General features: G+C 51.5%; 1 protein-coding gene across 1 annotated transcript in view; it reads left to right on the top strand.

The window, feature by feature from the left end:
- LOC122545957 (cytochrome P450 11B, mitochondrial-like) overlaps positions 1 to 26244 on the top strand; it is a 60130-nt gene that overhangs the window by 18485 nt on the left and 15401 nt on the right. Inside the window, exons 3-5 of the mRNA XM_087985105.1 lie at positions 4155 to 4351; positions 22854 to 23072; positions 24139 to 24299. Of these exons, the coding sequence (XP_087841231.1) occupies positions 4155 to 4351; positions 22854 to 23072; positions 24139 to 24299 (577 nt within the window). The remainder of the gene's footprint in view (positions 1 to 4154; positions 4352 to 22853; positions 23073 to 24138; positions 24300 to 26244) is intronic.

The raw sequence follows: 26244 nt of genomic DNA, 5'->3' as shown, positions 1-26244 counted from the left end.
AGGGAGTGTCGCACTGTCGGAGGGTCAGTGCTGAGGGAGTGGGCACTGTCGGAGGGTCAGTGCTGAGGGAGTGTCGCACTGTCGGAGGGTCAGTGCTGAGGGAGTGGGCACTGTCGGAGGGTCAGTGCTGAGGGAGCGCCGCACTGTCGGAGGTTCAGTGCTGAGGGAGCGGCGCACTATCGGAGGGTCAGTGCTGAGGGAGTGCCGCACTGTCAGAGGATCAGTGCTGAGGGAGTGGGCACTGTCGGAGAGTCAGTGCTGAGGGAGAGTCGCACTGTCGGAGGGTCAGTGCTGAGGGAGTGGGCACTGTCGGAGGGTCAGTGCTGAGGGAGCGCCGCACTGTCGGAGGGTCAGTGCTGAGGGAGCGCCGCACTATCAGAGGGTCAGTGCTGAGGGAGTGGACACTGTCGGAGGGTCAGTGCTGAGAGAGTGTCGCACTGTCGGAGGGTCAGTGCTGAGGGAGTGGGCACAATCTGAGAGTCAGTGCTGAGGGAGTGTCGCACTGTCGGAGAGTCAGTGCTGAGGGAGAGTCGCACTGTCGGAGGGTCAGTGCTGAGGGAGTGGGCACTGTCGGAGGGTCAGTGCTGAGGGAGCGCCGCACTGTCGGAGGGTCAGTGCTGAGGGAGCGCCGCACTATCAGAGGGTCAGTGCTGAGGGAGTGGACACTGTCGGAGGGTCAGTGCTGAGAGAGTGTCGCACTGTCGGAGGGTCAGTGCTGAGGGAGTGGGCACAATCTGAGAGTCAGTGCTGAGGGAGTGTCGCACTGTCGGAGGGTCAGTGCTGAGGGAGTGGGCACTGTCGGAGGGTCAGTGCTGAGGGAGCACCACATTGTCAGAGGGTCATTGCTGAGGGAGTGGACACTGTCGGAGGGTCAGTGCTGAAGGAGAGTCGCACTGTCAGAGGGTCAGTGCTGAGGGAGTGGGCACTGTCGGAGAGTCAGTGCTGAGGGAGTGCCGCACTGTCGGAGGGTCAGTGCTGAGGTAGCGCCGCACTGTCAGAGGGTCAGTGCTGAGGGAGCGCCGCACTGTCAGAGGGTCAGTGCTGAGGGAGTGGGCACTGTCGGAGGTCAGTGCTGAGGGAGTGGGCACAGTCAGAGAGTCAGTGCTGAGGGAGTGTCGCACTGTCGGAGGGTCAGTGCTGAGGGAGTGGGCACTGTCGGAGGGTCAGTGCTGAGGGAGCACCGCACTGTCGGAGGGTGAGTGCTGAGGGAGTGGGCACTGTCGGAGAGTCAGTGCTGAGGGAGTGCCGCACTGTCGGAGGGTCAGTGCTGAGGGAGTGGGCACTGTCGGAGGGTCAGTGCTGAGGGAGCGCCGGACAGTTGGAGGGTCAGTGCTGAGGGAGTACCTGCACTGTCAGAGGGTCATGCTGAGGGAGTGTTGCACTGTCGGAGGGTCAGCCCTGAGGGAGCACTACACTGTTGGAGCGTCAGTGCTGAGGGAGCGGCGCACTATCGGAGGGTCAGTGCTGAGGGAGTGCCGCACTGTCAGAGGATCAGTGCTGAGGGAGTGGGCACTGTCGGAGAGTCAGTGCTGAGGGAGAGTCGCACTGTCGGAGGGTCAGTGCTGAGGGAGTGGGCACTGTCGGAGGGTCAGTGCTGAGGGAGCGCCGCACTGTCGGAGGGTCAGTGCTGAGGGAGCGCCGCACTATCAGAGGGTCAGTGCTGAGGGAGTGGACACTGTCGGAGGGTCAGTGCTGAGAGAGTATCGCACTGTCGGAGGGTCAGTGCTGAGGGAGTGGGCACAATCTGAGAGTCAGTGCTGAGGGAGTGTCGCACTGTCGGAGGGTCAGTGCTGAGGGAGTGGGCACTGTCGGAGGGTCAGTGCTGAGGGAGCACCACATTGTCAGAGGGTCATTGCTGAGGGAGTGGACACTGTCGGAGGGTCAGTGCTGAGGGAGAGTCGCACTGTCAGAGGGTCAGTGCTGAGGGAGTGGGCACTGTCGGAGAGTCAGTGCTGAGGGAGTGCCGCACTGTCGGAGGGTCAGTGCTGAGGTAGCGCCGCACTGTCAGAGGGTCAGTGCTGAGGGAGCGCCGCACTGTCAGAGGGTCAGTGCTGAGGGAGTGGGCACTGTCGGAGGTCAGTGCTGAGGGAGTGGGCACAGTCAGAGAGTCAGTGCTGAGGGAGTGTCGCACTGTCGGAGGGTCAGTGCTGAGGGAGTGGGCACTGTCGGAGGGTCAGTGCTGAGGGAGCACCGCACTGTCGGAGGGTGAGTGCTGAGGGAGTGGGCACTGTCGGAGAGTCAGTGCTGAGGGAGTGCCGCACTGTCGGAGGGTCAGTGCTGAGGGAGTGGGCACTGTCGGAGGGTCAGTGCTGAGGGAGCGCCGGACAGTTGGAGGGTCAGTGCTGAGGGAGTACCTGCACTGTCAGAGGGTCATGCTGAGGGAGTGTTGCACTGTCGGAGGGTCAGCCCTGAGGGAGCACTACACTGTTGGAGCGTCAGTGCTGAGGGAGTGCCACACTGTCAAGAGGGTCAATGCTGAGGGAGTGGGCACTGTTGGAGGGTCAGCACTGAAGGAGTGCCACACTGTTGGAGGGCCAGTGCTGAAGGAGCGGGCATTGTTGGAGGATCAGTGCTGACCGAGTGAGCACTGTCGGTGGGTTAGTACGGAGAGAGTGGGCACTGTCGGAGGCTCAGTGCTGTGGGAGGCTCAGTGGTTAGCACTGCTGCCTCACAGCACCAGGGACCTGGATTCAATTCCAGCTTTGGGCTTTGTGTGTGTGGAGTTTGCACATTCTCCCAGTGTCTGCACGGGTTTCTACCAAGCGCTCTGGTTTCATCCCACAGTCCAAAGATGTGCAGGTTGGGGTGGACTTACCTTGCTAAACTGCCCATAGTGTCCAGACATGTGTCGACTAGGTAGATTAGCCATGGGAAATGCAGGGTTACACGTAAAGGTTAGAGATACGTGGGTCTGGAGGTGTTTGATGTGGGCAGTGTTGTGGGATCTTTACTTCCTGTTTACTTCTAGTTTAAATGAGCAGAGGAGAAGTCAGAAATAAGCAGCCCCAACTGCTGAAGGAGATAGCTCATTATCCTGACCAAACAGATTCCAGACAGCAACAAGGATTCTGGTGAAGGACAGATTGTTGATGGCTGACTAAGGAGGTCAAAGGTAGTATTCAAGTTCAAATCAACACTGTTCCATTCTGTGAAGCTCAGTCAGGTCAGAAATTGACCTGAATTTAAATCAGCAAGGAGAAATTTGAAAAGAGGCAGACATGCCAGCATGAGAGAAAGCTTGCTAGCAATATATGAACAGATAGTCTTTGGGCTGCCCTGCGAACTGACCCACTTGGTCCTGGAGGGGTGGGGGGGCCCAGGTTGCGTTCTAACTAACCCATGGACGCACTCTCTGGGAGAAGAGGAGGAATTGGAGCAGGAGTAGGACGAGGCCATCTGGCTCCACCACTCAATAAGATCATGGCTGATCTTTTCATGGCCTCAGCTCCACTTACCGACCCTCTCACCATAATCCTTAATTCCTTTACCGTTCCAAAATCAATCTTAAAAACATTCAACAAGCTAGTCTCACCAGGTAGGGAACTCCACAGACTCCCAACCCTTTGGGTGAGGAGTTCCCCCTCTACTCAGTCCTAAGTCTGCTCCGCGCCAAAACTGAGGACTGCAGATGCTGGAGATCAGAGCCAAGATCAGAAGGGTGCTGGAAAAGCACAGCAGGTCAGGCAACATCTGAGGAGCAGGAACACCGACGTTTTGGGCAAAAGCCTTTCATCAGGAATGAATGAAGGGCTTTTGCCCGAAATATTGATTTTCCTGCTCCTCGGATGCTGCCTGACCTGCTGTGCTTTTCCAGCACCACTCTAATCTAGACTAAATCTGCTTCCCCCTTATTTTGAGGTGATGCCCCCTTGTTCAAGTTTCACCATCCAGTGGAAACAACCTCCCTGCTTCCAGCTTATCCATTCCTTTCATCATTTTATATGTTTCTGTAAGGTTGACACTCATTCCCCTAAATTCCAATCACCATAGTCCCAGTCTACTTGATCTAAGGGAGAATCTGGTTAGGGTGGAGGGGTGGTAACTTCTGAACACTTGGTGGGTTGCAAGAGCTTCCTCACCCCTTGCTGTGGGCTGGCTGTTGATCAGGGTTCAGGAGCCTCTGAACGAGTGATTGTTCTGGTTTTAAATTACAGGAACGGGGAGGTGTGGAGGAGTGAGAGACTGGTTCTGAACAAGGAGGTGATCAGTCCGTCAGCAGTCAGTAAATTCAGCCCCCTGGTGGATCCTGTCGCACTGCACTTCACAGACTTTGTGGAGCAGGAGATGGCACAAGGTCGTTGGCAGACTGAGTTTAACATGTTACCCAATCTGTTCCGACTTTCTCTCGAGTGTAAGTCTCCGGGCACACAGTGATAATGTGTCCGGATTCATGTGTCACAAGATTCACTGGTTGCCATTCTCTCTCCCTTACCCGCGTTATATCGATCACATTCTCTCCCTTACCCGGGTTATATCGATCTCTCTCTCTCCTTTACCCGGGTTATATCGAGCTCTCTCTCTCCCTTACCCGGGTTATATCGATCTCTCTCTCTCCCTTACCCGCGTTATATCGATCACATTCTCTCCCTTACCCGGGTTATATCGATCTCTCTCTCTCCCTTACCCGGGTTATATCGATCACATTCTCTCCCTTACCCGGGTTATATCGATCTCTCTCTCTCCCTTACCCGGGTTATATCGATCACTCTCTCTCCCCTTACCCGGGTTATATCGATCACTCTCTCTCTCCCTTACCCGGGTTATATCGATCACTCTCTCTCTCCCTTACCCGGGTTATATCGATCACTCTCTCTCTCCCTTACCCGCGTTATATCGATCACTCTCTCTCTCCCTTACCCGCGTTATATCGATCACTCTCTCTCTCCCTTACCCGGGTTATATCGAACACTCTCTCTCTCCCTTACCCGCGTTATATCGATCACTCTCTCTCCCCCGCACCCGGGTTATATCGAACACTCTCTCTCTCCCTTACCCGCGTTATATCGATCACTCTCTCTCCCCCGCACCCGGGTTATATCGAACACTCTCTCTCTCCCTTACCCGCGTTATATCGAACACTCTCTCTCCCCAGTACCCGGGTTATATCAATCACTCTCTCTCTCCCTTACCCCGGTTATATCGAACACTCTCTCTCTCCCTTACCCGGGTTATATCGAACACTCTCTCTCCCCCGTACCCGGGTTATATCAATCACTCTCTCTCTCCCTTACCCGGGTTATATCGATCACTCTCTCTCTACCTTACCCGGGTTATATCGAACACTCTCTCCCCGTTACCCGGGTTATATCGATCACTCCCTCTCTCTCCCTTACCCGGGTGATATCGAACACTCTCTCCCTTAACCGGGTTATATCGAACACTCTCTCCCTTACCCGGGTTATATCGACCACTCTCTCTCCCTTACCCGGGTTATATCGAACATTCTCTCTCTCTCCCTTACCTGCGTTATATCGATCACTCTCTCTCCCTTACCCGGGTTATATCGAACATTCTCTCTCTCTCCCTTACCTGCGTTATATCGATCACTCTCTCTCCCTTACCCGGGTGAAATCGATCACTCTCTCTCCCTCTCTCTCCCTTACCCGGGTTATATCGAACACTCTCTCCCTTACCCGGGTTATATCGATCACTCTCTCTCCCTTACCCAGGTTATATCGAACACTCTCTCTCCCTTACCCGCATTATATCAATCACTCTCTCTCTCCCTTACAAGCGTTATATCGAACACTCTCTCTCTCTCCCTTACCCGGGTTATATCGATCACTCTCTCCCCCTTACCTGCGTTCTATCGATCACTCTCTCGCTCCCTTACCCAGGTTATATCGAACACACTCTCTCTCCCTTACCCGCGTTATATCGATCACTCTCTCTCCCCCTTACCCGCGTTATATCGAACACTCTCTCTCCCCCTTACCCGCATTCTATCGATCACTCTCTCTCTCCCTTACCCGGGTTATATCGATCACTCTCTCTCTCCCTTACCCGCGTTATATCGAACACTCTCTCTCCCTTACCCGGGTTAGATCGAACACTCTCTCTCCCTTACCTGGGTTATATCGAACACTCTCTCTCCCTTACCTGGGTTATATCGAACACTCTCTCTCCCTTACCCGGGTTATATCGAACATTCTCTCTCTCTCCCTTACCCGCGTTATATCGAACACTCTCTCTCTCCCTTACCCGCGTTATATCAAACACTCTCTCTCTCCCTTACCCGCGTTATATCGAACACTCTCTCTCCCTTACCTGCGTTATATTGAACACTCTCTCTCTCTCCCTTACCCGGGTTATATCAAACACTCTCTCTCTCCCTTACCCGCGTTATATCGAACACTCTCTCTCTCCCTTACCCGCGTTATATCAAACACTCTCTCTCTCCCTTACCCGCGTTATATCGAACACTCTCTCTCCCTTACCCGCGTTATATTGAACACTCTCTCTCTCTCCCTTACCCGGGTTATATCGATCACTCTCTCTCTCTCCCTTATCCGTGTTATACCTATCACTCTCTCTCTCTCCCTTACCCGGGTTATATCGATCACTGTCTCTCTCTCCCTTACGCGGGTTATATCGATCACTCTCTCTCTCTCCCTTACCCGGGTTATATCAAACACTCTCTCTCTCTCTCTCTTACCCGGGTTATATCGATCACTCTCTCTCCCTCACCCGGGTTATATCGAACACACTCTCTCCCTTACCCGCGTTATATCGAACACTCACTCTCCCTTACCCGGGTTATATTTATCACTCGGTCTCCCTTACCCCCGTTATGTCGATCACCCTCTCTCCCCCTTACCCGCGTTATATCGATCACTCTATCTCTCCCTTACCCGGGTTATATCGAACATTCTCTCTCTCTCCCTTACCTGCGTTATATCGATCACTCTCTCTCCCTTACCCGGGTTATATCGAACATTCTCTCTCTCTCCCTTACCTGCGTTATATCGATCACTCTCTCTCCCTTACCCGGGTGAAATCGATCACTCTCTCTCCCTCTCTCTCCCTTACCCGGGGTATATCGAACACTCTCTCCCTTACCCGGGTTATATCGATCACTCTCTCTCCCTTACCCAGGTTATATCGAACACTCTCTCTCCCCCGTACCCGGGTTATATCAATCACTCTCTCTCTCCCTTACCCGGGTTATATCGATCACTCTCTCTCTACCTTACCCGGGTTATATCGATCACTCTCTCTCTACCTTACCCGGGTTATATCGAACACTCTCTCCCCGTTACCCGGATTATATCGATCACTCCCTCTCTCCCCCTTACCCGGGTGATATCGAACACTCTCTCCCTTAACCGGGTTATATCGAACACTCTCTCCCTTACCCGGGTTATATCGACCACTCTCTCTCCCTTACCCGGGTTATATCGAACACACTCTCTCACGCTTACCCGGGTTATATCGATCACTCTCTCTCTCTCCCTTATCCGTGTTATATCTATCACTCTCTCTCTCTCCCCCTTACCCGGGTTATATCGATCACTGTCTCTCCCGCCCTTACCCGGGTTATATCGATCACTCTCTCTCTCTCCCTTACCCGGGTTATATCAAACACTCTCTCTCTCTTACCCGGGTTATATCGATCACTCTCTCTCTCCCTCACCCGGGTTATATCGAACACACTCTCTCCCTTACCCGCGTTATATCGAACACTCACTCTCCCTTACCCGGGTTATATTTATCACTCGGTCTCCCTTACCCCCGTTATATCGATCACCCTCTCTCCCCCTTACCCGCGTTATATCGATCACTCTATCTCTCCCTTACCCGGGTTATATCGAACATTCTCTCTCTCTCCTTTACCTGCGTTATATCGATCACTCTCTCTCCCTTACCCGGGTTATATCGAACATTCTCTCTCTCTCCCTTACCTGCGTTATATCGATCACTCTCTCTCCCTTACCCGGGTGAAATCGATCACTCTCTCTCCCTCTCTCTCCCTTACCCGGGTTATATCGAACACTCTCTCCCTTACCCGGGTTATATCGATCACTCTCTCTCCCTTACCCAGGTTATATCGAACACTCTCTCTCCCTTTCCCGGGTTATATCGATCACTCTCTCTCTCTCCCTTACCCGCATTATATCAATCACTCTCTCTCTCCCTTACAAGCGTTATATCGAACACTCTCTCTCTCCCTTACCCGGGTTATATCGATCACTCTCTCTCCCTTACCCGCGTTATATTGAACACTCTCTCTCCCCCTTACCTGCGTTCTATCGATCACTCTCTCTCTCCCTTACCCGCGTTATATCGAACACTATCTCTCCCCCGCACCCGGGTTATATCGAACACTCTCTCTCTCCCTTACCCGCGTTATATCGAACACTCTCTCTCCCCCGTACCCGGGTTATATCAATCACTCTCTCTCTCCCTTACCCGGGTTATATCGAACACTCTCTCTCTCCCTTACCCGGGTTATATCGAACACTCTCTCTCCCCCGTACCCGGGTTATATCAATCACTCTCTCTCTCCCTTACCCGGGTTATATCGATCACTCTCTCTCTACCTTACCCGGGTTATATCGAACACTCTCTCCCCGTTACCCGGGTTATATCGATCACTCCATCTCTCTCCCTTACCCGGGTGATATCGAACACTCTCTCCCTTAACCGGGTTATATCGAACACTCTCTCCCTTACCCGGGTTATATCGACCACTCTCTCTCCCTTACCCGGGTTATATCGAACACTCTCTCTCTCCCTTACCCGGGTTATATCGATCACTCTCTCTCTCTCCCTTATCCGTGTTATACCTATCACTCTCTCTCTCTCCCTTACCCGGGTTATATCGATCACTGTCTCTCTCTCCCTTACGCGGGTTATATCGATCACTCTCTCTCTCTCCCTTACCCGGGTTATATCAAACGCTCTCTCTCTCTCTCTCTTACCCGGGTTATATCGATCACTCTCTCTCCCTCACCCGGGTTATATCGAACACACTCTCTCCCTTACCCGCGTTATATCGAACACTCACTCTCCCTTACCCGGGTTATATTTATCACTCGGTCTCCCTTACCCCCGTTATGTCGATCACCCTCTCTCCCCCTTACCCGCGTTATATCGATCACTCTATCTCTCCCTTACCCGGGTTATATCGAACATTCTCTCTCTCTCCCTTACCTGCGTTATATCGATCACTCTCTCTCCCTTACCCGGGTTATATCGAACATTCTCTCTCTCTCCCTTACCTGCGTTATATCGATCACTCTCTCTCCCTTACCCGGGTGAAATCGATCACTCTCTCTCCCTCTCTCTCCCTTACCCGGGTTATATCGAACACTCTCTCCCTTACCCGGGTTATATCGATCACTCTCTCTCCCTTACCCAGGTTATATCGAACACTCTCTCTCCCTTACCCGCATTATATCAATCACTCTCTCTCTCCCTTACAAGCGTTATATCGAACACTCTCTCTCTCTCCCTTACCCGGGTTATATCGATCACTCTCTCCCCCTTACCTGCGTTCTATCGATCACTCTCTCGCTCCCTTACCCAGGTTATATCGAACACACTCTCTCTCCCTTACCCGCGTTATATCGATCACTCTCTCTCCCCCTTACCCGCGTTATATCGAACACTCTCTCTCCCCCTTACCCGCATTCTATCGATCACTCTCTCTCTCCCTTACCCGGGTTATATCGATCACTCTCTCTCTCCCTTACCCGCGTTATATCGAACACTCTCTCTCCCTTACCCGGGTTAGATCGAACACTCTCTCTCCCTTACCTGGGTTATATCGAACACTCTCTCTCCCTTACCCGGGTTATATCGAACATTCTCTCTCTCTCCCTTACCCGCGTTATATCGAACACTCTCTCTCTCCCTTACCCGCGTTATATCAAACACTCTCTCTCTCCCTTACCCGCGTTATATCGAACACTCTCTCTCTCCCCCTTACCCGCGTTATATCAAACACTCTCTCTCTCCCTTACCCGCGTTATATCGAACACTCTCTCTCCCTTACCCGCGTTATATTGAACACTCTCTCTCTCTCCCTTACCCGGGTTATATCGAACACTCACTCTCTCACGCTTACCCGGGTTATATCGATCACTCTCTCTCTCTCCCTTATCCGTGTTATACCTATCACTCTCTCTCTCTCCCTTACCCGGGTTATATCGATCACTGTCTCTCTCTCCCTTACGCGGGTTATATCGATCACTCTCTCTCTCTCCCTTACCCGGGTTATATCAAACACTCTCTCTCTCTCTTACCCGGGTTATATCGATCACTCTCTCTCCCTCACCCGGGTTATATCGAACACACTCTCTCCCTTACCCGCGTTATATCGAACACTCACTCTCCCTTACCCGGGTTATATTTATCACTCGGTCTCCCTTACCCCCGTTATGTCGATCACCCTCTCTCCCCCTTACCCGCGTTACATCGATCACTCTATCTCTCCCTTACCCGGGTTATATCGAACATTCTCTCTCTCTCCCTTACCTGCGTTATATCGATCACTCTCTCTCCCTTACCCGGGTTATATCGAACATTCTCTCTCTCTCCCTTACCTGCGTTATATCGATCACTCTCTCTCCCTTACCCGGGTGAAATCGATCACTCTCTCTCCCTCTCTCTCCCTTACCCGGGTTATATCGAACACTCTCTCCCTTACCCGGGTTATATCGATCACTCTCTCTCCCTTACCCAGGTTATATCGAACACTCTCTCTCCCTTACCCGCATTATATCAATCACTCTCTCTCTCCCTTACAAGCGTTATATCGAACACTCTCTCTCTCTCCCTTACCCGGGTTATATCGATCACTCTCTCCCCCTTACCTGCGTTCTATCGATCACTCTCTCGCTCCCTTACCCAGGTTATATCGAACACACTCTCTCTCCCTTACCCGCGTTATATCGATCACTCTCTCTCCCCCTTACCCGCGTTATATCGAACACTCTCTCTCCCCCTTACCCGCATTCTATCGATCACTCTCTCTCTCCCTTACCCGGGTTATATCGATCACTCTCTCTCTCCCTTACCCGCGTTATATCGAACACTCTCTCTCCCTTACCCGGGTTAGATCGAACACTCTCTCTCCCTTACCTGGGTTATATCGAACACTCTCTCTCCCTTACCCGGGTTATATCGAACATTCTCTCTCTCTCCCTTACCCGCGTTATATCGAACACTCTCTCTCTCCCTTACCCGCGTTATATCAAACACTCTCTCTCTCCCTTACCCGCGTTATATCGAACACTCTCTCTCCCTTACCTGCGTTATATTGAACACTCTCTCTCTCTCCCTTACCCGGGTTATATCAAACACTCTCTCTCTCCCTTACCCGTGTTATATCGAACACTCTCTCTCTCCCTTACCCGCGTTATATCAAACACTCTCTCTCTCCCTTACCCGCGTTATATCGAACACTCTCTCTCCCTTACCCGCGTTATATTGAACACTCTCTCTCTCTCCCTTACCCGGGTTATATCAAACACTCTCTCTCTCCCTTACCCGCGTTATATCGAACACTCTCTCTCCCTTACCCGGGTTATAGCGAACATTCTCTCTCCCCCTTACCCGCGTTCTATCGATCACTATCTCTCTTCCTTACCCGCGTTATATCGATCACTCTCTCTCTCCCTTACCCGCGTTATATCGAACACTCTCTCTCTCCCTTACCCGCGTTATATCGAACACTCTCTCTCTCTCCCTGACCCGCGTTATATCGATCACTCTCTCTCTCTCCCTTACCCGGGTTATATTGAACACTCTCTCTCTCTCCCTTACCCGGGTTATATCGAACACTCTCTCTCCCTTACCCGGGTTATATCAATCACTCTCTCTCTCCCTTACCCGCGTTCTATCGATCATTCTCTCTCTCCCTGACCCGCGTTATATCGATCACTCTCTCTCCCCCTTACCCGCGTTATATCGAACACTCTCTCTCCCCCTTAACCGCGTTCTATCGATCACTCTCTCTCTCCCTTACCCGCGTTATATCGATCACTCTCTCTCTCCGTTACCTGCGTTATATCGAACATTCTCTCTCTCCCTTACCCGGGTTATATCGAACATTCTCTCTCTCTCCCTTACCCGCGTTATATTGAACACTCTCTCTCTCTCTTCCTTACCCGGGTTATATCGAAAACTCTCTCTCTCCCTTACCCGCGTTATATCGAACACTCTCTCTCCCTTACCCGTGTTATATCGAACACTCTCTCTCTCCCTTACCCGCTTTATATCGAACACTCTCTCTCTCTCCCTTACCCGCGTTATATCGAACACTCTCTCTCCCTTACCCGTGTTATATCGAACACTCTCTCTCTCCCTTACCCGCTTTATATCGAACACTCTCTCTCTCCCTTACGCGGGTTATATCGAACACTCTCTCTCTCCCTTACCCGGGTTATATCAATCACTCTCTCTCTCCCTTACCCGCGTTCTATCGATCACTCTCTCTCTCCCTTACCCGCGTTATATCGATCCCTCTCTCTCTCCCTTACCCGCGTTATATAGAACACTCTCTCTCTCTCCCTTACCCGCGTTATATCGAACACTCTCTCCCTTACCCGGGTTATATCGAACATTCTCTCTCTCTCCCTTACCCGCGTTATATAGAACACTCTCTCTCTCTCCCTTACCCGCGTTATATCAATCACTCTCTCTCTCCCTTACCCGCGTTCTATCGATCACTCTCTCTCTCCCTTACCCGCGTTATATCGATCCCTCTCTCTCTCCCTTACCCGCGTTATATCGAACACTCTCTCTCTCTCCCTTACCCGCGTTATATCGAACACTCTCTCCCTTACCCGGGTTATATCGAACATTCTCTCTCTCTCCCTTACCCGCGTTATATTGAACACTCTCTCTCCCCCTTACCCGGGTTATATCGAACACTCTCTCTCTCCCTTACCCGGGTTATATCGAACACTCTCTCTCTCCCTTACCCGCGTTATATCGAACACTCTCTCTCCCTTACCCGCGTTATATCGAACACTCTCTCTCTCCCTTACCCGCTTTATATCGAACACTCTCTCTCTCCCTTACCCGGGTTATATCGAACACTCTCTCTCTCCCTTACCCGCTTTATATCGAACACTCTCTCTCTCCCTTACCCGGGTTATATCGAACACTCTCTCTCCCCCTTACCCGCATTATATCGATCACTCTCTCTCTCTCCCTTGCCCAGGTTATATCGAACACTCTCTCCCTTACCCGTGTTATGTCGATCACTTTCTCTCCCTTACCCGGGTTATATCGATCACTCTCTCTCCCTTACCTGGGTTATATCGAACACACTCTCCCTTACCCGCGTTATATCGATCACTCTCTCTCTCTCCCTTACCCGGGTTATATCAAACACTCTCTCTCCCTTACCCGGGTTATATCGATCACTCTCTCACTCTTCCTTACCCGCATTATATCAATCACTCCCTCTCTCCCTTACCCGGGTTATATCGAACACTCTCTCTCCCCCTTACCTGCGTTATATCGAACACTCTCTCTCCCCCTTACCCGCGTTCTATCGATCACTCTCTCGCTCCCTTACCCAGGTTATATCGAACACTCTCTCTCTCCCTTACCCACGTTATATCGAACACTCTCTCTCTCCCTTACCCGCGTTATATAGATCACACTCTCTCCCTTACCCATGTTATATCGATCACTCTCTCTCCCCCTTACCCGCGTTATATCGAACACTCTCTCTCCCCCTTACCCGCGTTATATCGATCACTCTCTCTCCCCCTTACCCGCGTTCTATCGATCACTCTCTCTCTCCCTTACCCAGGTTATATCGAACACTCTCTCTCTCCCTTACCCGCGTTATATCGAACACTCTCTCTCTCCCTTACCCGCGTTATATCGAACACGCTCTCTCTCTCCCTTACCCGCGTTATATCGATCACTCTCTCTCCCTTACCCGGGTTCTATCGAACACTCTCTCTCTCTCCCTTACCCGCTTTATATCGAACACTCTCTCTCCCTTACCCGGATTATATCAATCACTCTCTCTCCCTTACCCGCGTTATATCGATCACTCTCTCTCCCTTACCCGCGTTATATCGATCACTCTCTCTCTCCCTTGCCCAGGTTATATCGAACACTCTCTCTCCCTTACCCGCGTTATATCGATCACTCTCTCTCTCCCTTACCAGCGTTATATCAATCACTCTCTCTCTCCCTTACCCGCGTTATATCGATCACTCTCTCTGCCTTACCCACGTTATATCGAACACTCTCTCTCTCTCCCTTACCCGCGTTATATCGATCACTCTCTCTCCCCCTTACCCGCGTTATATCGAACACTCTCTCTCTCCCTTACCTGCGTTATATCGATCACTCTCTCTCTCTTACCCGGGTTATATCGAACACTCTCTCACACTTACCCGCGTTATATCGACCACTCTCTCTCCCCCTTACCCGCGTTATATCGAACATTCTCTCTCTCCCTTACCCGGGTTATATCGATCACTCTCTCTCCCTTACCCGCGTTATATCGATCACTCTCTCTCCCCCTTACCCGCGTTATATCGAACACTCTATCTCTCTCCCTTACCCGCGTTATATCGATCACTCTCTCTCCCCCTTACCCGCGTTATATCGAACACTCCTTTTCTCCCTTACCCGCGTTATATCGATCACTCTCTCCCCCTTACCCGGGTTATATCGAACACTCTCTCTCTCCCTTACCCGGGTTATATCGAACACTCTCTCTCTCTCCCTTACCCGCGTTATATTGATCTCTCTCTCTCCCTTACCCGCGTTATATCGAACACTCTCTCTCCCTTACCCGCGTTATATCGAACACTCTCTCTCTCCCTAACCCGCTTTATATCGAACACTCTCTCTCTCCCTTACCCGGGTTATATCGATCACTCTCTCTCCCTTACCCGCGTTATATCGATCACTCTCTCTCCCCCTTACCCGCGTTATATCGAACACTCTATCTCTCTCCCTTACCCGCGTTATATCGATCACTCTCTCTCCCCCTTACCCGCGTTATATCGAACACTCTCTTTCTCCCTTACCCGCGTTATATCGATCACTCTCTCCCCCTTACCCGGGTTATATCGAACACTCTCTCTCTCCCTTACCCGGGTTATATCGAACACTCTCTCTCTCTCCCTTACCCGCGTTATATTGATCTCTCTCTCTCCCTTACCCGCGTTATATCGAACACTCTCTCTCTCCCTTACCCGCGTTATATCGAACACTCTCTCTCTCCCTTACCCGCGTTATATCGAACACTCTCTCTCTCCCTTACCCGCTTTATATCGAACACTCTCTCTCCCTTACCTGGGTTATATCAATCACTCTCTCTCCCTTACCCGCGTTATATCGATCACTCTCTCTCCCCCTTACCCGCGTTATATCGATCACTCTCTCTCTCTCCCTTGCCCAGGTTATATCGAACACTCTCTCCCTTACCCGTGTTATATCGATCACTCTCTCTCCCTTACCCGGGTTATATCGATCTCTCTCTCTCCCTTACCTGGGTTATATCGAACACTCTCTCCCTTACCCGCATTATATGGATCACTCGCTCTCCCTTACCAGCGTTATATCGAACACTCTCTCCCTTACCCGCGTTATATCGATCACTCTCTCTCTCCCTAACCCGCATTATATCGAACACTCTCTCTCTCCCTAACCCGCATTATATCGAACACTCTCTCTCTCCCTTACCCGCGTTATATCGATCACTCTCTCTCCCCCTTACCCGCGTTATATCGAACACTCTCTCTCTCCCTTACCCGCGTTATATCGATCACTCTCTCTCGCCCTTACCCGGGTTATATAGAACACTCTCTCTCTCTCCCTTACCCACGCTATATCGATCACTCTCTCTCCCCCTTACCCGCGTTATATCGAACACTCTCTCTCTCTCCCTTACCCGCGTTATATCGATCACTCTCTCTCCCCCTTACCCGCATTATATCGAACACTCTCTCTCTCCCCTACCCGCGTTATATCGATCACTCTCTCTCCCTTACCCGCGTTATATCGAACATTCTCTCTCTCCCTTACCCGCGTTATATCGATCACTCTCTCTCCCCCTTACCCGCGTTATATCGAACACTCTCTCTCTCCCTTACCCGCGTTTTATCGAACACTCTCTCTCTCCCTTACCCGCTTTATATCGAACACTCTCTCTCCCCCTTACCCGCGTTATATCGATCACTCTCTCTCCCCCTTATCCGCGTTATATCGAACACTCTCTCTCTCCCTTACCCGCGTTATATCGATCACTCTCTCTCTCTTACCCGGGTTATATCGAACCCTCTCTCTCCCTTACCCGCGTTATGTCGATCACTCTCTCTCCCCCTTACCCGCGTTATATCGAACATTCTCTCTCTCCCTTACCCGGGTTATATCGATCACTCTCTCTCTCCCTTACCCGCGTTGTATCGATCACTCTCTCTCCCCCTTACCCGCGTTATATCGAACACTCTCTCTCTCTCCCTTACCCGCGTTATATCGATCACTCTCTCTCCCCCTTACCCGGGTTATATCGAACACTCTCTCTCTCCCTTACCCGCGTTATATCGATCACTCTCTCTCCCTTACCCGGGTTATATCGAACACTCTCTCTCTCCCTTACCCGGGTTATATCGAACACACTCTCTCTCTCCCTTATCCGCGTTATATCGATCACTCTCTCTCCTCCTTACCCGCGTTATATCGAACACTCTCTCTCCCTTACCCGCGTTATATCGATCACTCTCTCTCCCATACCCGCTTTATATCGAACACTCTCTCTCTCTCCCTTACCCGGGTTATATCGAACACTCTCTCTCTCCCTTACTCGCATTATATCGATCACTCTCTCTCCCTTACCTGGGTTATATCGATCACTCTCTCTCTCTCCCTTACCCGGGTTATATCGATCACTATCTCTCTCTCCCTTACCCGGGTTATATCGAACACACTCCCCCTTACCCGGGTTATATCAAACACTCTCTCTCCCTTACCCGGGTTATATCGATCACTCTCTCTCTCTCCCTTACCCGAGTTATATCGAACACACTCCCCCTTACCCGGGTTATATCAAACACTCTCTCTCCCTTACCCGGGTTATATCGATCACTCTCTCACTCTTCCTTACCCGCATTATATCAATCACTCCCTCTCTCCCTTACCCGGGTTATATCGAACACTCTCTCTCCTTCTTACCTGCGTTATATCGAACACTCTCTCTCCCCCTTACCCGCGTTCTATCGATCACTCTCTCGCTCCCTTACCCAGGTTATATCGAACACTCTCTCTCTCCCTTACCCGCGTTATATCGAACACTCTCTCTCTCCCTTACACGCGTTATATCGAACACTCTCTCTCCCTTACCCATGTTATATCGATCACTCTCTCTCCCCCTTACCCGCGTAATATCGAACACTCTCTCTCCCCCTTACCCGCGTTATATCGAACACTCTCTCTCTCCCTTACCCGCGTTATATCGAACACGCTCTCTCTCTCCCTTACCCGCGTTATATCAATCACTCTCTCTCTCCCTTACCCGGGTTATATCGAACACTCTCTCTCTCCCTTACCCGCTTTATATCGAACACTCTCTCTCCCTTACCCGGATTATATCAATCACTCTCTCTCCCTTACCCGCGTTATATTGATCACTCTCTCTCCCTTACCCGCGTTATATCGATCACTCTCTCTCTCCCTTACCCGCGTTATATCGATCACTCTCTCTCTCTTACCCGGGTTATATCGAACACTCTCTCTCCCTTACCCGCGTTATATCGATCACTCTCTCTCCCCCTTACCCGCGTTATATCGAACATTCTCTCTCTCCCTTACCCGGGTTATATCGATCACTCTCTCTCTCCCTTACCCGCGTTATATCAATCACTCTCTCTCTCCCTTACCCGCGTTATATCGATCACTCTCTCTCCCTTACCTGCGTTATATCGAACACTCTCTCTCTCTCCCTTACCCGCGTTATATCGATCACTCTCTCTCCCCCTTACCCGCGTTATATCGAACACTCTCTCTCTCTCCCTTACCCGCGTTATATCAATCACTCTCTCTCTCTTACCCGGGTTATATCGAACACTCTCTCTCCCTTACCCGCGTTATATCGATCACTCTCTCTCCCCCTTACCCGCGTTATATCGAACATTCTCTCTCTCCCTTACCCGGGTTATATCGATGACTCTCTCGCTCCCTTACCCGCGTTATATCGATCACTCTCTCTCCCCCTTACCCGCGTTATATCGAACACTCTCTCTCTCTCCCTTACACGCGTTATATCGATCACTCTCTCTCCCCCTTACCCACGTTATATCGAACACTCTCTCTCTCCCTTACCCGCGTTATATCGAACACTCTCTCCCTTACCCGGGTTATATCGAACACTCTCTCTCTCTCCCTTACCCGCGTTATATCGATCACTCTCTCTCCCTTACCCGGGTTATATCGAACACTCTCTCTCTCCCTTACCCGGGTTATATCGAACACTCTCTCTCTCTCCCTTACCCGCGTTATATCGAACACTCTCTCCCTTACCCGGGTTATATCGAACACTCTCTCTCTCTCCCTTACCCGCGTTATATCGATCACACTCTCTCCCCCTTACCCGCATTATATCGAACACTCTCTCTCTCCCCTACCCGCGTTATATCGATCACTCTCTCTCCCTTACCCGCGTTATATCGAACATTCTCTCTCTCCCTTACCCGCGTTATATCGATCACTCTCTCTCCCCCTTACCCGCGTTATATCGAACACTCTCTCTCTCCCTTACCCGCGTTTTATCGAACACTCTCTCTCTCCCTTACCCGCTTTATATCGAACACTCTCTCTCCCCCTTACCCGCGTTATATCGATCACTCTCTCTCCCCCTTATCCGCGTTATATCGAACACTCTCTCTCTCCCTTACCCGCGTTATATCGATCACTCTCTCTCTCTTACCCGGGTTATATCGAACCCTCTCTCTCCCTTACCCGCGTTATGTCGATCACTCTCTCTCCCCCTTACCCGCGTTATATCGAACATTCTCTCTCTCCCTTACCCGGGTTATATCGATCACTCTCTCTCCCCCTTACCCGCGTTGTATCGATCACTCTCTCTCCCCCTTACCCGCGTTATATCGAACACTCTCTCTCTCTCCCTTACCCGCGTTATATCGATCACTCTCTCTCCCCCTTACCCGGGTTATATCGAACACTCTCTCTCTCCCTTACCCGCGTTATATCGATCACTCTCTCTCCCTTACCCGGGTTATATCGAACACTCTCTCTCTCCCTTACCCGGGTTATATCGAACACACTCTCTCTCTCCCTTATCCGCGTTATATCGATCACTCTCTCTCCTCCTTACCCGCGTTATATCGAACACTCTCTCTCCCTTACCCGCGTTATATCGATCACTCTCTCTCCCATACCCGCTTTATATCGAACACTCTCTCTCTCTCCCTTACCCGGGTTATATCGAACACTCTCTCTCTCCCTTACTCGCATTATATCGATCACTCTCTCTCCCTTACCTGGGTTATATCGATCACTCTCTCTCTCTCCCTTACCCGGGTTATATCGATCACTATCTCTCTCTCCCTTACCCGGGTTATATCGAACACACTCCCCCTTACCCGGGTTATATCAAACACTCTCTCTCCCTTACCCGGGTTATATCGATCACTCTCTCTCTCTCCCTTACCCGAGTTATATCGAACACACTCCCCCTTACCCGGGTTATATCAAACACTCTCTCTCCCTTACCCGGGTTATATCGATCACTCTCTCACTCTTCCTTACCCGCATTATATCAATCACTCCCTCTCTCCCTTACCCGGGTTATATCGAACACTCTCTCTCCTTCTTACCTGCGTTATATCGAACACTCTCTCTCCCCCTTACCCGCGTTCTATCGATCACTCTCTCGCTCCCTTACCCAGGTTATATCGAACACTCTCTCTCTCCCTTACCCGCGTTATATCGAACACTCTCTCTCTCCCTTACACGCGTTATATCGAACACTCTCTCTCCCTTACCCATGTTATATCGATCACTCTCTCTCCCCCTTACCCGCGTAATATCGAACACTCTCTCTCCCCCTTACCCGCGTTATATCGAACACTCTCTCTCTCCCTTACCCGCGTTATATCGAACACGCTCTCTCTCTCCCTTACCCGCGTTATATCAATCACTCTCTCTCCCTTACCCGGGTTATATCGAACACTCTCTCTCTCCCTTACCCGCTTTATATCGAACACTCTCTCTCCCTTACCCGGATTATATCAATCACTCTCTCTCCCTTACCCGCGTTATATTGATCACTCTCTCTCCCTTACCCGCGTTATATCGATCACTCTCTCTCTCTCCCTTACCCGCGTTATATCGATTACTCTCTCTCTCTTACCCGGGTTATATCGAACACTCTCTCTCCCTTACCCGCGTTATATCGATCACTCTCTCTCCCCCTTACCCGCGTTATATCGAACATTCTCTCTCTCCCTTACCCGGGTTATATCGATCACTCTCTCTCTCCCTTACCCGCGTTATATCAATCACTCTCTCTCTCCCTTACCCGCGTTATATCGATCACTCTCTCTCCCTTACCTGCGTTATATCGAACACTCTCTCTCTCTCCCTTACCCGCGTTATATCGATCACTCTCTCTCCCCCTTACCCGCGTTATATCGAACACTCTCTCTCTCTCCCTTACCCGCGTTATATCGATCACTCTCTCTCTCTTACCCGGGTTATATCGAACACTCTCTCTCCCTTACCCGCGTTATATCGATCACTCTCTCTCCCCCTTACCCGCGTTATATCGAACATTCTCTCTCTCCCTTACCCGGGTTATATCGATCACTCTCTCTCCCTTACCCGGGTTATATCGAACACTCTCTCTCTCTCCCTTACACGCGTTATATCGATCACTCTCTCTCCCCCTTACCCACGTTATATCGAACACTCTCTCTCTCCCTTACCCGCGTTATATCGAACACTCTCTCCCTTACCCGGGTTATATCGAACACTCTCTCTCTCTCCCTTACCCGCGTTATATCGATCACTCTCTCTCCCTTACCCGGGTTATATCGAACACTCTCTCTCTCCCTTACCCGGGTTATATCGAACACTCTCTCTCTCTCCCTTACCCGCGTTATATCGAACACTCTCTCCCTTACCCGGGTTATATCGAACACTCTCTCTCTCTCCCTTACCCGCGTTATATCGATCACACTCTCTCCCGTACCCGGGTTATATCGAACACTCTCTCTCTCCCTTACCCGGGTTATATCGAACACTCTCTCTCTCTCCCTTACCCGCGTTATATCGATCTCGCTCTCTCCCCCTTACCCGCGTTATATCGAACACTCTCTCTCTCCCTTAGCCGCGTTATATCGATCACTCTCTCGCTCCCTTACCCAGGTTATATCGAACACTCTCTCTCTCCCTTACCCGCTTTATATCGAACACTCTCTCCCTCCCTTACCCGGGTTATATCGAACACTCTCTCTCTCCCTTACCCGCATTATGTCGAACACTCTCTCTCCCTTACCCATGTTATATCGATCACTCTCTCTCCCCCTTACCCGCGTTATATCGAACACTCTCTCTCCCCCTTACCCGCGTTATATCGATCACTCTCTCTCCCCCTTACCCACGTTCTATCGATCACTCTCTCTCTCCCTTACCCAGGTTATATCGAACACTCTCTCTCTCCCTTACCCGCGTTATATCGAACACTCTCTCTCCCTTACCCGCTTTATATCGAACACTCTCTCTCCCTTACCCGGATTATATCAATCACTCTCTCTCCCTTACCCGGGTTATATCGAACACTCTCTCTCCCTTACCCGCGTTATATCGATCACTCTCTCTCTCCCTTACCCGGGTTATATCGAACACTTTCTCCCTTACCCGGATTATATCAATCACTCTCTCTCCCTTACCCGGGTTATATCGAACACTCTCTCTCCCTTACCCGCGTTATATCGATCACTCTCTCTCTCCCTTACCCGCGTTATATCGATCACTCTCTCTCTCCCTTACCCGCGTTATATCAATCACTCTCTCTCCCCCTTACCCGGGTTATATCGAACACTCTCTCCCTTACCCGGGTTATATCAAACGCTCTCTCCCTTACCTGGGCTGTATTGATCGGTGGGTCAGTCTTCCTCCATGGTGAGAGGGCAAGATAACGTTTCCAGTGTTGATGATCGAGAATGGAACAAGTAAATCTACAAGAAAGGGAATGAATGGGAGTTGCTTCAGAATCTGAAGTTGTTGCACTCAATATTAAGTCATGATGTGGAGGTGCTGGTGTTGGACTGGCGTGGACAAAGTTAGAAGTCGCACAACTCCAGGTTTTAGTCCAAGATGTTAATTTGGAAGCACCAGTTTTCGGAGCACTGCTCCTTCCTCAGGTGAAGTCTCCTCCAGCTTGTGTTGGGTTTCACTGGAACACTGCAGCATGTCATGGACGGTGATGTGGGCATGTGAACAGGACGCTGTGTTAGAGTGATCAGCGACAGGATGGTTGGGTCCACGCTTGCGCACGGACCAGTGGTGTTCTGCAAAGTGGTCACCCAGACTGCGTTTAGTTCCTTCAATGTAGAGTAGGCCACATTGGGTACAGCGTTAACAATACCCAGGATGGGAGGGGGTCCAGGTGACATGCTGCTTCACCTGGAAAGACTCTTTCAGGCTTTGGATGGTGAGCAGGGAGGAGGGGAAGGGGCACGGGTTGCACCTTCTGTGATTACATGGCAGGGGGTGGGGTTACTTGTGGTCGATTAGAGTGTCTCGGGGGAATGATCCGTGCGAAATACAGACGGGGGAGTGAGGGGAAGACGTGTTTACTGGGGCTCCTATTTATATTGGCACTATCCTTTACCTGGTTAATATCAAAGTCTCTCTCTTCCCAGCCAGTTTCCACCTACTGTATGGAGAGAGACTGGGTTTATTTGCAGAGGAAGTGGATCCCAGCTCTGAGAGATTTATCCAAGCAGTTGAGGAGATGTTACAGACGACTATCCCATTGCTGTACATTCCTCTGGAGCTGGCCAAATGGCTGAATATGAAACCCTGGCGAGATCACGTAGCAGCGTGGGACTTTCTGTTTGAACACGGTGGGTGCTACAAACTAACTCTCCCCAGCTGCCTGTCTCCACATCTCTCATGAACCCCAACAACAGGATGTCCCATCGGGGACGGAAATCTGCTGTCCTTATCTGGTCTAGGCCTGCATGTGACTCCAGACCCCACAGGGATATAGCCCTCTGGAATGGCTGAGCAAGGCACTCAGTTTGAGGGCAATTAGGGATGGCAAGAAATACCAGCTTGGCCAGCAAAGCCCATACCCTGTCAAGGAATCTGAAAGGGAGAAGGAAGGGGGAGTCAGGGTTCTGTTCATTATCTCTCTCTGCCTTCACTCAAGCTGTACAGAACAGAAACAGATCCTTTGGTCCAACTTTTCCATGTCGACCAGATATCCTAAATTAATTTAGTCCCATTTTACAGCATCTGGCCCATATCCCTCTAAACCCTTTCTGTTCAAATACCCATCCAGATGCCTTTTTAAAATGTTATTATTGTATCAGCCTCCACCACTTCCTCTGGCAGCTCATTCCACACATGCACCACCCTCTGTATGAAAAGGTTACCCCTTAGGTCCCCTTTATATCTTTCCCCACTCATCTTAAACCTATGCCCTCTAGTTTTGGAGACACCACCCCAGGGAAAAGGCCTCGTCTATTCACCCTATCCATGCCCCTCATGATTTTATAAACCCCTTTAAGGTCACCCCTCAGCCTCCGACGCTTCAGGGAAAACGGCCCCAGCCTGTTCAGCCTCTCCCTCTGGCTGAAATCCTCCAACCCTGGCAACATCCCTGTAAATCTTTTCTGAACCCTTTCAACTTTCACAACATCTTTTCTATAGCAAGTAGATTAGAATTGAATGCACTATTCCAAAACTGGCCTAACGTCCTGTACAGCTGCAAAACATGACCTCCCATTTCGTCTACTCAATGCCCTGACGATTAAAGGCAAGCCTACCAAGTGTGTTCTTTGCTGCTCTATGTACCTGTGACTCCACTTCCAAAGAACAGTGAACCTCTCGTTCAGTTTGGTCAGCAACCATTCAGTGCAGAAGTCCTGCTCTGATTTGCCGTTCCTGCTCTCTGTTCATCTCCAGCTGACCAGTGCTTTAGGCAACTTTTGCTGAAGCTGCAGAATGTTCCGGAAGGAGAGAGGCAGTACTTGGGAATTATCCCTGAGCTGATCCATCAGTCCAAGCTTCCAATTGACATCATCAAGGCCAACTCGGTGGAGATGATGGTTGGCAGTGTGGAAACAGTGAGTGTCTCAGCATGAAGGGTGACTGCACTTTCCTCAGCCAGCCCCATCCCGGACAGACACCGGAGTGGGGGGGGGGCGTATGGCGGAGTGATTGGGTGGGCCGGGGCTGGGTCGGAGTGAGGGTGGGCAGCGGGTGTCTGGGTGGGGGTGTACAGCAGCAGTGTCTGGGATTGCAGGATATGTGTGTGCGCTGTAGTTGGGGAGGGGGTACTGAGTCTCTGGGTGGGGGTGTACAGCAGCAGGGTCTGGGATTGCAGGATGTGTGTGCACAGTAGTTGGGGAGGGGGTACTGAGTATCTGGGTGGGGGTGTACAGCAGCAGGGTCTGGGATTGCAGGATGTGTGTGCGCTGTAGTTGGGGAGGGGGTACTGAGTCTCTGGGTGGGGGTGTACAGCAGCAGGGTCTGGGATTGCAGGATGTGTGTGCACAGTAGTTGGGGAGGGGGTACTGAGTATCTGGGTGGGGGTGTACAGCAACAAGGTCTAGGATTGCAGGATGTGTGTGCGCAGTAGTTGTGGAGGGGGTACTGAGTGTCTGGGTGGGGGTGTACAGCAGCAGGGTCTGGGATTGTAGGATGTGTGTGCGCAGTAGTTGTGGAGGGGGTACTGGGTCTCTGGGTGGGGGTGTACAGCAGTAAGGTCTGGGATTGTAGGATGTGTGTGCGCAGTAGTTGGGGAGTGGGTACTGGGTCTCTGGGTGGGGGTGTACAGCAGCAGGGTCTGGGATTGCAGGATGTGTGTGCGCAGTATTGGGGGAGGGGGTACTGGGTCTCTGGGTGGGGGTGTACAGCAGCAGGGTCTGGGATTGCAGGATGTGTGTACGCAGTATTGGGGGAGGGGGTACTGGGTCTCTGGGTGGGGGTGTACAGCAGCAGGGTCTGGGATTGTAGGATGTGTGTGCGCAGTATTGGGGGAGGGGGTACTGAGTGTCTGGGTGGGGGTGTACAGCAGCAGGGTCTGGGATTGCAGGATGTGTGTGCGCTGTAGTTGGGGAGGGGGTACTGGGTCTCTGGGTGGGGGTGTACAGCAGCAGGGTCTGGGATTGTAGGATGTGTGTGCGCAGTATTGGGGGAGGGGGTACTGAGTGTCTGGGTGGGGGTGTACAGCAGTAAGGTCTGGGATTGTAGGATGTGTGTGCGCAGTAGTTGGGGAGGGGGTACTGAGTGTCGGGGTGGGGGTGTACAGCAGCAGGGTCTGGGATTGCAGGATGTGTGTGCGCAGTAGTTGGGGGAGGGGGTACTGGGTCTCTGGGTGGGGGTGTACAGCAGCAGGGTCTGGGATTGCAGGATGTGTGTGCGCAGTAGTTGGGGAGGGGGTACTGAGTGTCTGGGTGGGGGTGTAGAGGAGCAGGGTCTGGGATTGCAGGATGTGTGTGCGGTATTGGGGGAGGGGCTACTAAGTCTCTGGGTGGGGGTGTACAGCAGCAGGGTCTGGGATTGCAGGATGTGTATGCGCAGTAGTTGGGGAGGGGGTACTGAGTCTCTGGGTGGGGGTGTACAGCAGCAAGGTCTGGGATTGTAGGATGTGTGTGCGCAGTAGTTGGGGAGGGGGTACTGAGTGTCTGGGTGCGGGTGTAGAGGAGCAGGGTCTGGGATTGCAGGATGTGTGTGTGCAGTAGTTGGGGAGGGGGTACTGAGTGTCTGGGTGGGGGTGTACAGGAGCAGCGTCTGGGATTGCAGGATGTGTGTGTGCAGTCGTTGGGGAGGGGGTACTGAGTGTCTGGGTGGGGGTGTAGAGGAGCAGGGTCTGGGATTGCAGGATGTGTGTGCGCAGTAGTTGGGGAGGGGGTACTGAGTGTCTGGGTGGGGGTGTAGAGGAGCAGGGTCTGGGATTGCAGGATGTGTGTGTGCAGTAGTTGGGGAGGGGGCAGCACAATGGGGCCTTTGTGTGGAGCCTCAGGGGATGGGAGAAATACTAAATTAGTATTTTGCATCAGTGTTTAC

Source organism: Chiloscyllium plagiosum, unplaced genomic scaffold (assembly GCF_037043375.1).
Source record: "Chiloscyllium plagiosum isolate Xiang-an unplaced genomic scaffold, Cpla_swu_hap1 HiC_scaffold_50, whole genome shotgun sequence".
NCBI classification, from domain to species: Eukaryota; Metazoa; Chordata; class Chondrichthyes; order Orectolobiformes; family Hemiscylliidae; genus Chiloscyllium; species Chiloscyllium plagiosum.
The sequence above is the reverse complement of the archived record's forward strand: the minus strand, read 5'-3'. Positions and strand labels throughout refer to the sequence as shown.